Genomic DNA, 14,547 nt, shown 5'->3' with positions numbered 1-14,547 from the left:
GGTAACAATTAAACTGTGTTCCGAGGCTTTGTTCCACTTCCCGACTAAGCCCAATTTTTGGGCGTGAATTTTCGTGAAAACTTTTATTCTTTTTGTCTCTTTTCTTTTAACAAAGGCATCCACTTAGCATAAACTATTGTGCCAGTGGTCTCCGTGTACAGAGGGTCTCGTTTACTAAGCGACTGCGGGCTGCGCGGGGCTCGAAAGAACTCGGCGAGTTGCGAACGAAGTTGTGTTTTTATGAATGAATCTCAGCGCTTTAGCACCGCGCCGGCTTCATTCTCTGAGGCGCCCTTTGGATGGGACCCGGCCTGCTGTTATCTGTGCAGCTCTCCGCCGGACGACATCCGAATTCAGTATCGAGTAGCCGCTCCGCACAGTCCGACATCAGAGGAGACATCCATGGGTCGTGTCAAAGGAAAAGAAACGATCGGGCGATTAAAGCGCGAGCGAAACTCAAACCTGCGATTTAATATCAACGAATATCTGAGCCTAACCGAGAATGGAGACAGCAGCGCGTAACGAGCGAACAAATAGCTGGTGAAACCACTGGGAGGAAAATAACGTCTTCTTCTTCTTCTTCTTTCGGCTGCTCCCGTTAGAGGTCACCACAGCGGATCATCTTCTTCCATATCTTTCTGTTCTCATCATCTTGCTCTGTCACACCCATCACCTGCATGTCCTCTCTAACCACATCCATAAACCTTCGCTTAGGCCTTCATCTTTTCTTCTTCCCTTTAAAACAAAAAAAAAAAACTTTTTGTTCCAGTTTTTGAACTTCATGCGCTGCATACATTCCAGTCAGTCAACCTGAGACTTCACACTGTCACCTGAAAGCACAAAAATGGGCGACATAAACTAATGCTCTGGTAGCTTTGGGGGCTATCTGTCTATCTGACTACTTATCACTCTGTATAGTGCCTTTTCACTATCTATCTATCTATCTATCTATCTATCTATCTATCTATCTATCTATCTATCTATCTATCTATCTATCTATCTATCTATCTATCTATCTAGTCCTGCCAACTACACTATCTATCTATCTATCTATCTAATCCTGCCAACTACACTATCTATCTATCTATCTATCTATCTATCTATCTATCTATCTATCTATCTATCTATCTATCTATCTATCTATCTATCTATTATATAGTGCCGTGGAAGGCACAGTGGAGCAGTGGTCATTCTGCTGCCTTTCAGTAAGGAGACCGGGGTTTGTGTCCTGTGGTTCCTCCCAGTGTGGAGTCTGCATGTTCTCCTCATGTTTGTGTAGGTTTCATCCTGGGGCTCTGGTTTTCTACCACAGACCAAAGTCATGCTCGTTAGGTGAATTGGTGACGTTAAATTTGCCCAAGTGTGTCTTTGGTGTGTGGGTGTATGTTTGCCCTCCAATGAACTGGCACCCTGTCCAGGGTTTGTTCCTGCCTTGTGCCCTGTGATAGCTGGGATAGGCTCCAGTGACCCTACTATAGATAAGACAGCTTAGACAACGGCATGACACACAGAGCCTTTCATATCCATCTATCTGCTTTCACATTTTATTTTTTATATGGTACCTTTCCTATTTGTCTATATGCCATATAGTGACTTTCATCTCTCTATTTATTATATTTTGCTTTTCCTGTCTATCTATCTATCTATCTATCTATCTATCTATCTATCTATCTATCTATCTATCTATCTATCTATCTATCTATCTATCTATCTATCTATCTAGTGCCTTTCCTATGTGCCTATGACTCCCTTTTACGTGGCCATGTCGTTTTATCTGTCATATATTGTGAAGCGTGTTGCAGTGGTCTCGTTTTTTGACGCACCTTCTTTCCAGTCCTCTCACGTGATCTTTTTTAGCCCCTACACCTCGCCCCCCAGTGCCCTGGCTGCACCTCAGTCTGTGACCCCCCCCCCCCCTCTGGTCGGGCCGCTCATATTCGCGTAACTACGGTGACGTTGCCACAATTTGCAAGCTGCTGGCATCCCCGTTCAGCTAGAGGGGACTTTGGCTTTTACAGCCCCAAGGCTCTTGTTAGGTTGTCGATGCCCAAGTGCCTTGGCACAGCTGCTTTCCACATGGACGCTGCCATTACACTCGGGCAGCCGCATAGCCGAGAAGCTCATTGGCCAGCGCTGCCCTCACGTGCTTAGAGGATAAGCGCGGTGTTACCGCCTTTCTGGTTTCGCTCCTTCTCACTTGTGAACGTCCGGTCATCGCTGATGACGTGCAGATCGGCGCTATAAAGCGTAAAGGAGCAGCTGTCACGTGTTCATGCAAATAAAAGGCAAAGTATAGGAAGTGGGTGTGGCATCGCTCCATATTCAGTGTAAACTAAAAAAACGCCATTCTGGCTGATCGGATTCTTCTTCTTATTCGGAAGGAGCGCAGTGAGCGTTATGTCACATCTGAGCTAATTAGGTAATACGGTTATCTCTGAAGTGTCCCGCTTGGAGGGCCGATCACGTGAACGTTTCCGCTGAGATGCCCACTTGTCCCACTCCTTCTTGCACTTCTTTATTAAGCCAAAGCAGATTAAAGGCTCCCGTAGACGTCACCTCCGAGCCCAGGCCCGTGTCACTAACGTAGTTGTGCGCTCTTTGGTCTCCTAACCCGCCCGCTCCATTTTTACCTGTCCCCACAGTTTCCGCCACATGACGGAGGTCTTCCATTTTTGTATTTATCTTTTATTAATAGTGTTAATCTCGCCGCGGCCCGCTCGCCATTCTTTTCGAGGCTCATATGAGCCTGTCTACACTCATTTAATTCTCGCCGTGCTTTCGTGGCTCACGGAGACAAATGATTTATGCAATTTCGCTTGGCGACTCTTTTAACGTCAGGCAGAAAATATGAAAAGCCAGCTGATTTGGCCAGCGTGTCACTGCCGCTCCCGTCTCGTCCGCCATACAATAAAGCTGACCTTATAAATATTTACGAGCCGTATGTCTTCCATTTTGGAGATGAAGAGATGCTCTTAATCACCTTTGGAATCAGATTAGGAATACGCAATGCCTCCTCTCAAAGTCCGGAGAGAGATGGGAGACCGTCCATGGTTTTAAGGATGACCCCTGTGGTCTCGCAGTGACCATAATGTTCCTGTGGAGCTGCGACCACGCTACATTTTTTGTACTTTTTAAACATCATTATCAAATCCTAAGCTTCCCTTTCAGCAAGACGTATACTTTCCTCAGAGCAGATTTTAATATCTTGACAGTAGGACAACTTGGTAAAGCAGGACTGTCCCTCCCGGATCTTCAGGGTCAAGGACATTCGCCCCCCACAACTTCTCGACGCACAATCGCCAGCTTTTACTGTGAATTCCAAGGGCCATCCACGCCTTAGCAGCCCAAGCATACAAATGAAGGACAGATACGACTGCAGGGTAGAAGACGTTGTGGCGGGCGACTGGGTCCCATGCCCGGCCGGGACGCCCCTTCTACTTATGTTCTGGGGGAGCAGCCATGGGCTCCTCAGTACCTCCCCTGGGACGCTTGGTGGCAGCCTCCCTGGCTGAGGATGGTGCCTCAGTTTCCCGCAGGGCTCCATGGGAGATGGAGTTCTCCACAACCCTGTGGAGATCTGGGGTGGCCGCCAGGGGGTGCTGCATGGATCCTGGTGCCAGCTTGGACAACTCTACAGCCCAGCCCGGAAGTGCAATCAGGAACAGGTGAACAAGCACTTGAAGCACTTCTGGGTGGGCTATAAAAAGGACCGGCAACCACCACTCAGGGCCAGAATCGGGAGGAAGAGGACGAGGTTGCCTGGGAGGAGTGGTGGTGCCAGAAGAAGGATTGTTACTTGTGTTGGTGTTACTGTGCTTGTGGCTGGAGGGTTCACAGGGAAGACGTGCCCTCCAGCTGAAGAAAAATAAAAGTCCATTGTGTTTTTACACGTTCCTCAGTGTCAGTCTGTGCCAGGTCAGACGCTTTACAGTGTCCATTTCACGTCTACCTTGACTGAGACCCTGTAAGGGGGCGCTATATAGAATATCGTTACAAGCCGGGGGTGCAGGAGGCAGAGGAATGGAATGACTGCTGATGAATGGCCCCCCGAAATGGACCTTTGGCTTCTTTGGTGGCTTCTTGTGCCCCACTGTTCAGATCTTCAGTGGCCAGACATGCTGCCAGCTGCTTGGACTCTCTGCCCACTCATACATGCCACATGGCTCCACTTCTACCCACTCATTCCAGGGGTCAGAAGCAACCCGTATGCTACACCCCCCCTCCCCCATCTCCGTGAGCCAACTTAATGCCAAGGTCCCCATCCAAGACTCGCTGGCGATTCTACCAGCCTCCAGAAATGCTGTATCTGAGCAATAAGACCCCACTCGTCCAGCTGCCTCACTTAGCCCCACCCTCTCGTAGATGTCACCTGAGGAGTGTGTGTCCCCTGCTTCTCAAGTCCGGACCCTCAGGGGACACCACAATAGGTTGAAGATCTCCAGAGGCTGGGATGGGCACCACCACAAGACGAGTAATTTGTGTGAATGACACACAGCAGATGTCACAAGCTTCCTGTAAATCAACGTGTCATACTTCGGGTGTCTGCTTCTGTCACCTGGGACATCGATGTACGACGAATGAGGACGCCAACAACAAGTTTATGAAAACAGACGGACAGCGTCTTCAGGAAATAATTAGCAGTGAGGAGAAGAAGACGAAACCAACAGCAGGAATACGCCCAAAGTCAGGGTCCATCATCCAGCTCCCTTCAGTGCTCCCATCTCTCATCTCACCTGCTCACCCATAGTGGTCTGAGGCACCGAGAAACGTGGCCCACCATCCGACTCACATCCCAGCCACCTCTGTCTGTAACCCTTTGGGACGGTCCTTCGTCCTGCTACCCCCCCAAGCCCACGACCGCCCCTGCTCCAAACTGGGCTACCCCTGGAGGTGCCGTTCCTCTCTGCCTGGCACGGGGCCCTCGCCTCATTCCCACCTACCCGATCCTTCTCTCTCCCTTTCTCCACGGTGTTTCCTCAGCTGTGTTTCGTTTTCTCTCCATTTTGAGCTGCTCAGATCGTTTTCTGATTCCGTGGAGCCTCAATGAGGGGCAGCTGTGCCAACTGCGGGTAAATGAACGATTAGCCCATTTCCCCCATTAAGTTCTCTGGGCTGCACGACTTTCCTCCCAAACACACCTACAGCCTGTTTGGATCGGCCACGGACCCCCGGGTGCACTTGACCCCACGGCGTCTCCAAACAGTTTTGCTTGTTTTCATAGCTGGAGCTCCAGTCCGCAAGTTGCTCACAGCAGGGACGGCTGCCCTCTCCTGTCTTCATAGACGGGGGGACCTGCGTATCGTCAACGCTCGCTTTTTTTTTTTTTTGTACTTCAGTTTCATTTCACTTGCGCGTTGCACCAAGAGACTGGAGAAAAGTTCTTGAATGTCCCAGAAGGTTCCGTTCTGTAAGGCTTTAGAAGCGGAGCCACAGGTGGGCTGCCTTTGGAGCGGGTCAGCCAGCACCTCCGAGCACATCGTGGGATTACATCGGGCGGCTTTTGGCTGCAATTTCGAACAGAAGGACCGTCTTTTTTGTATTTCTGATAAGGTAAATGACGTCCGCTCACCCGTTTGTCCCCAGTCCCTCTCACCACACCGTCTCCAGCTGTGAATTCGGGGGCCAACTCCATCTTCACTCCCAAGTTGATTTATGGTCCAGGCAGTGTCAGAACCGGCCGCAGGTCCTGTGAAATATTTCTGGCAGTTTATTCTGATGAGACATTTTAGACTGTCGCAGTGCGCTTGCTACTCAGCAGTTGCTGTTTGTGGATCAGGCGTCTTGATGGCACTTGCCGATGAGGGGAAAAAAGAAAATGAGAAAAGTGCGTTTAGGTTTCTGGTTGGAATAAATGAACGTTCAACAGGGGGCCGGGGCTGGACCAATAAACCCCCCACTGTGCTCCATGGTGCTGCAGATCTTGAGCTGGACTGTTCACATTATTCACTTCTGCATACAAGTTAAGGTTTTGGCCATTTTGGATTTTCTTCTTTTGTGATGTTTTGTAAATGTTGGGTGATGCTGATGAATAAATGAACTGCATGATTACTACCAAGAAAATGACCTTTAGTGACTCGAATGAATAAATACAGGAGGCGGAGTGGTGGCTCTGAGGCTAGAGATCTGCACTGGCAATCAGAAGGTTGCCGGTTCGAATCCCGTAAATGCCAATAGGGACTCTGCTCTGTTGGGCCCTTAACCTGCAATTGCTGAGCACTTTGAGTAGTGAGAAAAGCGCTAGATAAATGCAAAGAATTATTATTATTACATTGAAATACACATCTAACACGGTTGTTACAGGGCAACACTCGCATAACAGGACAGAGGATGGGGAGGAAGGGTCCGGCTGTGGTGACCCAAACGACGTTTCTTTGTTTGCGGACATCGAATCGCATCCACTTTAGCTTTTCACTTTAGTGAGTGGAGCCTTTTGAACGACCTGATTAAGTAAATCAATTTATTTGATTCATTCGTAATAAAAAGACTAAACTCTTTTTTTCAGACGTCCGCATTGAATGCATGGCAAATTATACATTTACCGTATTTAATTCATATTTATTAAATTATACTGCATATTAAACATTCTGACACTTATTACACTGGTCTACAAAAACATATTTTTTGTTTGCTTCTGGGAACTTCAGAGCAGCTCTTTATTAATTTTTTTACACTCATTTCATATATGAAATCGGAATTAAGTCTCACATCAGATTTTTGAGGTCCACATCATTGACATTTTGACACTTTTGAATCTCAATATAATATATCAACACGATATCTGGAGTTTGGACTCAACATTGTTTTTGATGTGTTTATTCTGAAAACAAACCAGAAGACGATACCAGAGACGCGTTAAAGCATATTTATGTCAATTTACCTCAATATAAAAGTGAGGTCAGCGTGCCCAGAATTGTCTGAGGCCCTCGCTGTTGCGTTTGAACTGCTCATCCGTCTCTCTTTGCATAACCAACAGTAGTCACCCATCATGCTCGGAGTGAATTTTTCCCCGATATCGGTTTTCCATCACCTTTATATCTTGATGAAATCTTTCCCCGTGCTCGTCTCTGACATCGCTTAGATTTGGTGGAAAAAAGTCGAGATGAGAATGTCAAAAACGTGTCTTCAGTGACATTCTGGCTCCCGTAAGCTAATATCCTTTCAGCAGGTTCTCCACAAGCTCAGTATAATTCTCTACTCTGTGACTGTCAAGAAAATTCTGGACAACCTGCACGAATGAGGGTGCTGATTCAGTGGGCTTCAGTTTCGTTTTGAACTCCTCGTCAAGCATCAGTTCACAGATTTCAGGGCCAACACCTTCCTTCATTTTGGCTTCACTTTTCTCGAGACCAAACTTATTTCTTAAATGCTGAAGCACATCGCTTCTACTGTCCAGTCACCCTAGTTGTCCAAGATCTGGAACATCATAACTGAAAAACGGGACGTGCTGCTGGACGAAAACGGTTTTCAGATTTGGAGTCAGCAAGTGAAATTTGTTAAAGTACAAGTGAAAGAATCCCAGTAGCAAAATGCTTGTTGACCAGTGTAATCATATCATATTAACCTATTTGAAAGCACAAAGCACGACAATAGGGTGACAAAAACACTGAGTTTGGGAATCGTAAGTGAACAAGCCCTGATTGAGCGACTTGTTCTCGGGTAATGATTCAGCGATTCAGTTTTCAAATCAGTTAAGTGAGAATCGTGTGACTCGTTTTCAATGAAGGATTCAGTTTGTGAATCGGACTGTTGTGCTGCTTGTTCCCAGAGGTCCAGTTCACAAGTGAAACAAACGAGAATTGTGTGACTCGATTGTGAATCAAATGAAAATGAGAATCGTCTGACTTGTTTGAGGATCAAATCCATGAGAATTGCATGAAACTCATTCAATAATCAAATGCACAAGAATCATGTGACTTACCTTGATTAGAGATTCGGTTTAAGGATCAAATGAATGAAAATCGTCTGACATTCTCAGGGAATGATTGGCGGAGTGGTGGCTCTGAGGCTAGAGATCTGCACTGGCAATCAGAAGGTTGCTGGTTTGAATCCCGTAAATGCCAATAGGGACTCTGCTGTGTTGGGCCCTTGAGCAAGGAAGGCCCTTAACCTGCAATTGCTGAGCACTTTGAGTAGTGAGAAAAGCGCTATATAAATGCAAAGAATTATTAATGATTCAGACGAATGAGAATCGTGCAACTCATTCTTGGGTAATAAAAGTGAACAAGAATCCTGTGACTTACTCTGAGGTAACGATTCACATTCACAAATCAAATTAACGATCTCCGTTCATGAATCAAGTGAATGACAATTGTGCGGCTCCTTCTTGGGCAGGGGTTCAGTTCAGGAATCAAACGGACGAGAAAAGTCTGACTTGTTTGAGAAATCAAATCAATTAGAATCATGGGACTCGTTCAAGAATCAAATGCACAAGAATCATGTGACTCATTCTGATTAATGATCCCCTTTACAAACCAGATGAACATGAATCCTGCGACTTATTCTGAGGTAAAGATCCACTTCATGAATCAAATGAACGAGATTTGGGTGATCTCTGCTCACGGATCAAATGAATGCGAATCATGTGACTTATTCTCAGCTTCTGATTCTGCACAAGAACGCAGATGAACGAGATTTGTGCAACTCGTTCTTGGGTAATGATTCAGTTAACAAAGCAAATAAATGAGAATTGTGTGATTTATTCTGAGGTAATGATTCACATTCACAAATCGAATGACAGAGATTTCGGGTGATCTCCTTTCATGAATCAAATGAATGACAATTATGTGGCTCCTTCTTGGGCAGGGGTTCAGTTCAGGAATCAAATGAACGAGAATTGTCAGACTTGTTTGAGAATCAAATCAATGAGAATCATGGGACTTATTCTTAAAGAATTGATTCAGTTAAGGAATCAAATGAGTGGGAATCGTGCAACTTACAGTGCATCCAGAAAGTATTCCCAGCGCCTCATCACTTGTTCCACATTTTGTTATTTTACAGCCTTATTCCAAAATGGATTAAATTCATTTTTTTCCTCAGAATTCTACACACAACACCCCATAATGACAACGTGAAAAAAGTTTACTTGAGATTTTTGCAAATTTATTAAAAATAAAAAAACTGAGAAATCCCATGTACATAAGTATTCACAGCCTTTGCTCAATACTTTGTCGATGCACCTTTGGCAGCAATTCCAGCCTCAAGTCTTGTTGAATATGATGCCACAAGCTTGGCACACCTATCCTTGGCCAGTTTCGCCCATTCCTCTTTGCAGCACCTCTCAAGCTCCATCAGGTTGGATGGGAAGCGTCGGTGCACAGCCATTTTAAGATCTCTCCAGAGATGTTCAATCAGATTCAAGTCTGAGCTCTGGCTGGGCCACTCAAGGACATTCACAGAGTTGTCCTGAAGCCACTCCTTTGATATCTTGGCTGTGTGCTTAGGGTCGTTGTCCTGCTGAAAGATGAACCGTCGCCCCAGTCTGAGGTCAAGAGCGCTCTGGAGCAGGTTTTCATCCAGGATGTCTCTGTACATTGCTGCAGTCATCTTTCCCTTTATCCTGACTAGTCTCCCAGTTCCCCACAGCATGATGCTGCCACCACCATGCTTCACTGTAGGGATGGTATTGGCCTGGTGATGAGCGGTGCCAGGTTTCCTCCAAACGTGACGCCTGGCATTCACACCAAAGAGTTTAATCTTTGTCTCATCAGACCAGAGAATTTTCTTTCTCATGGTCTGAGAGTCCTTCAGGTGCCTTTTGGCAAACTCCAGGCGGGCTGCCATGTGCCTTTTACTAAGGAGTGGCTTCCGTCTGACCACTCTACCATACAGGCCTGATTGGTGGATTGCTGCAGAGATGGTTGTCCTTCTGGAAGGTTCTCCTCTCTCCACAGAGGACCTCTGGAGCTCTGACAGAGTGACCATCGGGTTCTTGGTCACCTCCCTGACTAAGGCCCTTCTCCCCCGATCGCTCAGTTTAGATGGCCGGCCAGCTCTAGGAAGAGTCCTGGTGGTTTTGAACTTCTTCCACTTACAGATGAAGGAGGCCACTGTGCTCACTGGGACCTTCAAAGCAGCAGAAATTTTTCTGTAACCTTCCCCAGACATGTGCCTCGAGACAATCCTGTCTCTGAGGTCTACAGACAATTCCTTTGACGTCATGCTTGGTTTGTGCTCTGACATGAACTGTCAACTGTGGGACCTTATATAGACAGGTGTGTGCCTTTCCAAATCATGTCCAGTCAACTGAATTTACCACAGGTGGACTCCAATGAAGCTGCAGAAACATCTCAAGGATGATCAGGGGAAACAGGAGGCACCTGAGCTCAATTTGGAGCTTCACGGCAAAGGCTGTGACTACTTATGTACATGGGATTTCTCAGTTTTTTTATTTTTAATAAATTTGCAAAAACCTCAAGGAAACTTTTTTCACGTTGTCATTATGGGGTGTTGTGTGTAGAATTCTGAGGGAAAAAATGAATTTAATCCATTTTGGAATAAGGCTGTAACATAACAAAATGTGGACAAAGTGATGAAGCGCTGGGAATACTTTCCGGATGCACTGTATATATAGTTTAGCTGATCTATATATTATATTTCACATCTGTCTGTATAGCGCCTTTCATGCCTGCCGACCCTGTCTGTCTGTATATCTATTATGTAGTGCATTTTCTCTCCATCTTTCTATCAGTTATCCAGTACCTTTTACATCTATTATTATATATCTATTATATAGTGCCTTTCCTATCTATTATATATTGTTTCTTATCTGTCTACGAATCTATTATAAAGCGTCTTTCCTGTCTATCTATCATATGCTTTTACTGTCTATTATATATTGCTTCCTATCTGTCTATGTATTTATTATATTGCGCATTTCTTTCTATTATATAGTGCCTTTCCTATTATATATTGTGTTTCCTATCTGTATCTATTTTATAGCACCTTTCCTGTCTATCTTTCTTTCTATTATATAGTGCCTTTCATATTTATCTGTTCTGAGTGAATGACTTCAGGAGGACAGAGTTGTGACTGTTGCACGTTGTCAGTAGTTTTCAGATGTTGCGCTGATTTGCTTGTTCAACATCAAGTTATTTTGTCAGCGGTTTTGAGGCGAGGAGGACGTGTCCAGTATGCCTGTCTATTTACTCACTTTTATTTGTTCATGTCTATCTTTCTATTATATAGTGCCTTCCATATTTATCTGTTGACTTATTTATTGTTGCTCCTCCCAGGGAAGCTTTGCAGAAATGGTGATCTGGCGGCCCAAGAAGATGCAACTGCTGAGCAGAGTGGAGGCCGTCCAGAGGAGTGGGGCCGCCCTGCCGGATGACGTGGAGACAAAGGTGGTGGCATTGACCTCAAAGTGGGATCTCCTGGAGGTACTTTGGTCTTAATTATCGGGGTGTGGGCCAGTGAGTGCAGGTTCAGTGCCCTCTCCAGGCGGTTCCAGGAGTGAGAAGCTGCCTGAGGGTCTCGTGCTGTCGTTGCTTGCGGGGCAGTGAGGTGGTTGCCTCAGGGTCCTGGCTTTGGGGTTCTTGTGTCTGCATGGGACTCCTAAACTGACCGTTAAGTTGGCTGGCGTCAGCTGGTAAGGGCTGGCATTCCCTTCCAGGGTTGGTTCCCTCCAAATGGCTCCAGGTTCAAACCTGAGCTCGATGGCAGGTTGACAAATGGACAGCTGGTGATGTTCTAGAGATAACAGAGACGCTTCAGGGATACTGTGTCATGATTCTTGTTGATGTTATTTAGTAATTGGTGTTGGTGACATCACCACGCACTGCCATTTTGAAACACACTGCTGTGATGCCATATGTTGTAGGGGTGTGGCCTAGGTGTGACATCACATGGCCATAGCAGCCATCTTTAAAAGGACAAGCCATGTGCTCAGCCCAAGTCCCATTGCATTTCTGCTCGTTTCCCAATGACAAGTTTCACTTGCCCTCCTGTGCTGTGCTGCTCACATCTTACTGATCAAGTGGTTCAGCCTTTAAAAGTGTCCACCCCACATGGTCTGTCACTTACACTGCAGGGGGGGACAGCGCCACGCGTGGTCAGGGGGGTTAAACAGCTGCTGTCTCACAGGGCAGATTTGACAGGCACTTTACAGCCCAATTACAGTCAAGCCCCGCCCACACTCTAGCCCACTATTGGTTAGTCTGTTTCAAGGAAGCACATTGGCACCTGGCCCCTAAACTGCAAACCCCCCTAATCTGACTGGACAATCTGAACTTAATTTGCATGAGGAGGCGTGGCCAGACAGTTTGATTTCGGAGAGTATTTTTTCCAGGTGGCTGAAAGTCCAAACTACAAAGCAAAGAGGGGATCGCGACTCGATTTTCTGTGGAGGCCAAACTCAAATCCGTTACTTGCGTTAGTTAGCAAGTCTGCTGCAGCCTTTAGCCGCCACGCTGTTGTCTCAAAGCACCAAAGCCGTCGATTGTTTCAGATGGGATTCCCTTCCCCTCCCAATACACTGAACCCACCCGCACCGCCAAAGTTTATCGATAATCGGGTGGGAGTCACCGAGGCTGCAAGGTCATCTCTGTGAGAGGTGACGGGTTTTAGACTTTAAACGGAGGGGGCCGTGTGCCCTTTCACTGTCGGGGGGGTCTAACAGGCTAAAGGAGCGTTGAAACGTTAATCGGTTTTTCCTTTTACAAAACCCAAACTGAAGAATCCCACCTAAGCCCGATTGGGCACCTGGGCTCACCAAATGCTCTAAGACGGCAAGCAGGTCTGCTCAGGAAGTGGTGACACCTCTCCTGAAAGGCGCCATATAGCAGGGCCGTCTTAACAGCATTATAGGGCAAATCAGTGCGCTGGGGCCCCCTAAATACACAGCCACTCAGCAGGTCACAACATACAGAGATTAGCATGGGGCCCCCGGTAAACTGCCCAGCGTGCCCATGCGTTACGACGGCCCTGCTATCCAGGACACCAGATCCTCGGCGGACACTGCACCTCACAGGGTAACAAATGGTCCAAAATTCAAAAGGTCAGCCCCCGAGTGACCACCCAATTTATTTCTCTGGATTCAGGTTTCAAGGTGAACACAAAGCTCATGTTGAAGCTCCCTTGAAGGCGCAGAGCATTAAGAAGGGGGACGTCAGCAACCTGGATGGGATCCAAGGTGGAATCTCACCTCCCGTTGGCTCAATGACGAAATTATTAATTGTTGAGTTTGGCCCTGGATGGCGCGGGGGGTCGCCGGCACTTTTGCTTTTAAAAGCCAATTTCAGAGCCATCATAATTGATCTCCTCCATTACGCCAAAGGTATCGCCGCCGCGTCTTCAATTATCCTTTATACTTTGGCTCTTTGGTGAATCACCGCCATCCGCGCCCACCGTACTGATAGCGTCTGCCCCGTCAGCTGATGCTCGGGACCCTCCAAGGCCGGACGTTTTCTGGCTTCTCTTGCCTTTTTTTTTTTTTTGATTTTTCCCAGCACCATCTGCTTTAAAATGTATTAATAATGAGATCCGTCAATCTTTTAGTCAGTTTTGCCCTTTCCTTTCCTAATGCGGAATTGTTAAAGCAGCCGTTCATCATGACTACCTGCCATCTTTAATTTCCAGACCAGGGAAGGAATCGGGGCAGCAGCGTTGCCAACAAATCATTGCACACGTTGCCTTGCGAATTTAGAGCCGCATTGGCAGTCGATGAGGATGCCCGTTTTAGAGGGCAGTCTGCTGGGAAGGAGGAATAAATGGCCCAGATACTGGCGATGAGCCATGTTAATGGGGTGGACGCTAAGTGGAGATCAAGTTCAAAGCAAGGAGTGAAAACGGCTGTGATGGCATCTGGCGGGCATCACCGGGTAAGACTCAAAAGACCTGGACCTGCAAAGCACCATGGGTGCTGCTTACTGTTTAAGGTGCCATATAAAGAGCCCACGTTCAGCCCCTGTGACTTCTGCAAGGGAACCGAGGCTCAGTAATATAGAAAGAAGCACACCATGCATTTACCGCAAATGGTGCCTGGCTGGGAGTGTGCCCCCTAGTGGCTAAGTCTGTAAAGCACAAGGTCACCTCATTGGTCCCATGTGTCACCCTAGTGAGGTCTTTCATCACTCAGACCTCTCGATACAAAGATATGGAAACATCACCTGTAACTCACCTCTTCAAGGTGCTATATAATCCCCCCCCACTTAGCCCCTGACCCCATGTGACCTCTGCAAGTCCACCGATAATAATAATAAATTGTATTTATATGGCGCCTTGCTCAGGTCGTAGTAATAAACCTTTACCTTGTATAGTGCTTGGCAGGCAGTGTGCCCCCTAGTGGCTAAAACTGTAAAGTACAAGGTCACATCGTCAGTCGTCACTATGTGTCACCTCAGTGAGACCTTTAAATTGCCAATCTCCACAGTGTAGAAGTGCAGAAACACATTTAACAGACCATGGGTGGTGTTCAGTCTTCAAGGTGCCCACTGCAAGACTACCAAGGCTCAGGCTGTAGATACTTTTGGCCATATTGTGCATTTGATCTGTTTTTTTTTTTTTTCGCTTTTTCATCTAATGCTATTTTTTTTTATTTTTGAGAAGCTC

At 46.6% G+C, this 14,547-nt stretch overlaps 1 protein-coding gene across 2 annotated transcripts in view; it reads left to right on the top strand.

Moving 5' to 3' along the window:
- Positions 1-14,547, top strand: part of akap6 (A kinase (PRKA) anchor protein 6) — a 364,472-nt gene that overhangs the window by 289,970 nt on the left and 59,955 nt on the right. For both annotated transcript variants that reach the window (XM_028821579.2, XM_051919705.1), the window contains exon 10: positions 11,232-11,378. In XM_028821579.2, coding sequence (XP_028677412.2) covers positions 11,232-11,378 — 147 coding nt within the window. The remainder of the gene's footprint in view (positions 1-11,231; positions 11,379-14,547) is intronic.

Source organism: Erpetoichthys calabaricus, chromosome 16 (assembly GCF_900747795.2).
Source record: "Erpetoichthys calabaricus chromosome 16, fErpCal1.3, whole genome shotgun sequence".
Classification (NCBI taxonomy): Eukaryota; Metazoa; Chordata; class Cladistia; order Polypteriformes; family Polypteridae; genus Erpetoichthys; species Erpetoichthys calabaricus.
This window is presented reverse-complemented; position numbering and strand designations above follow the sequence as displayed.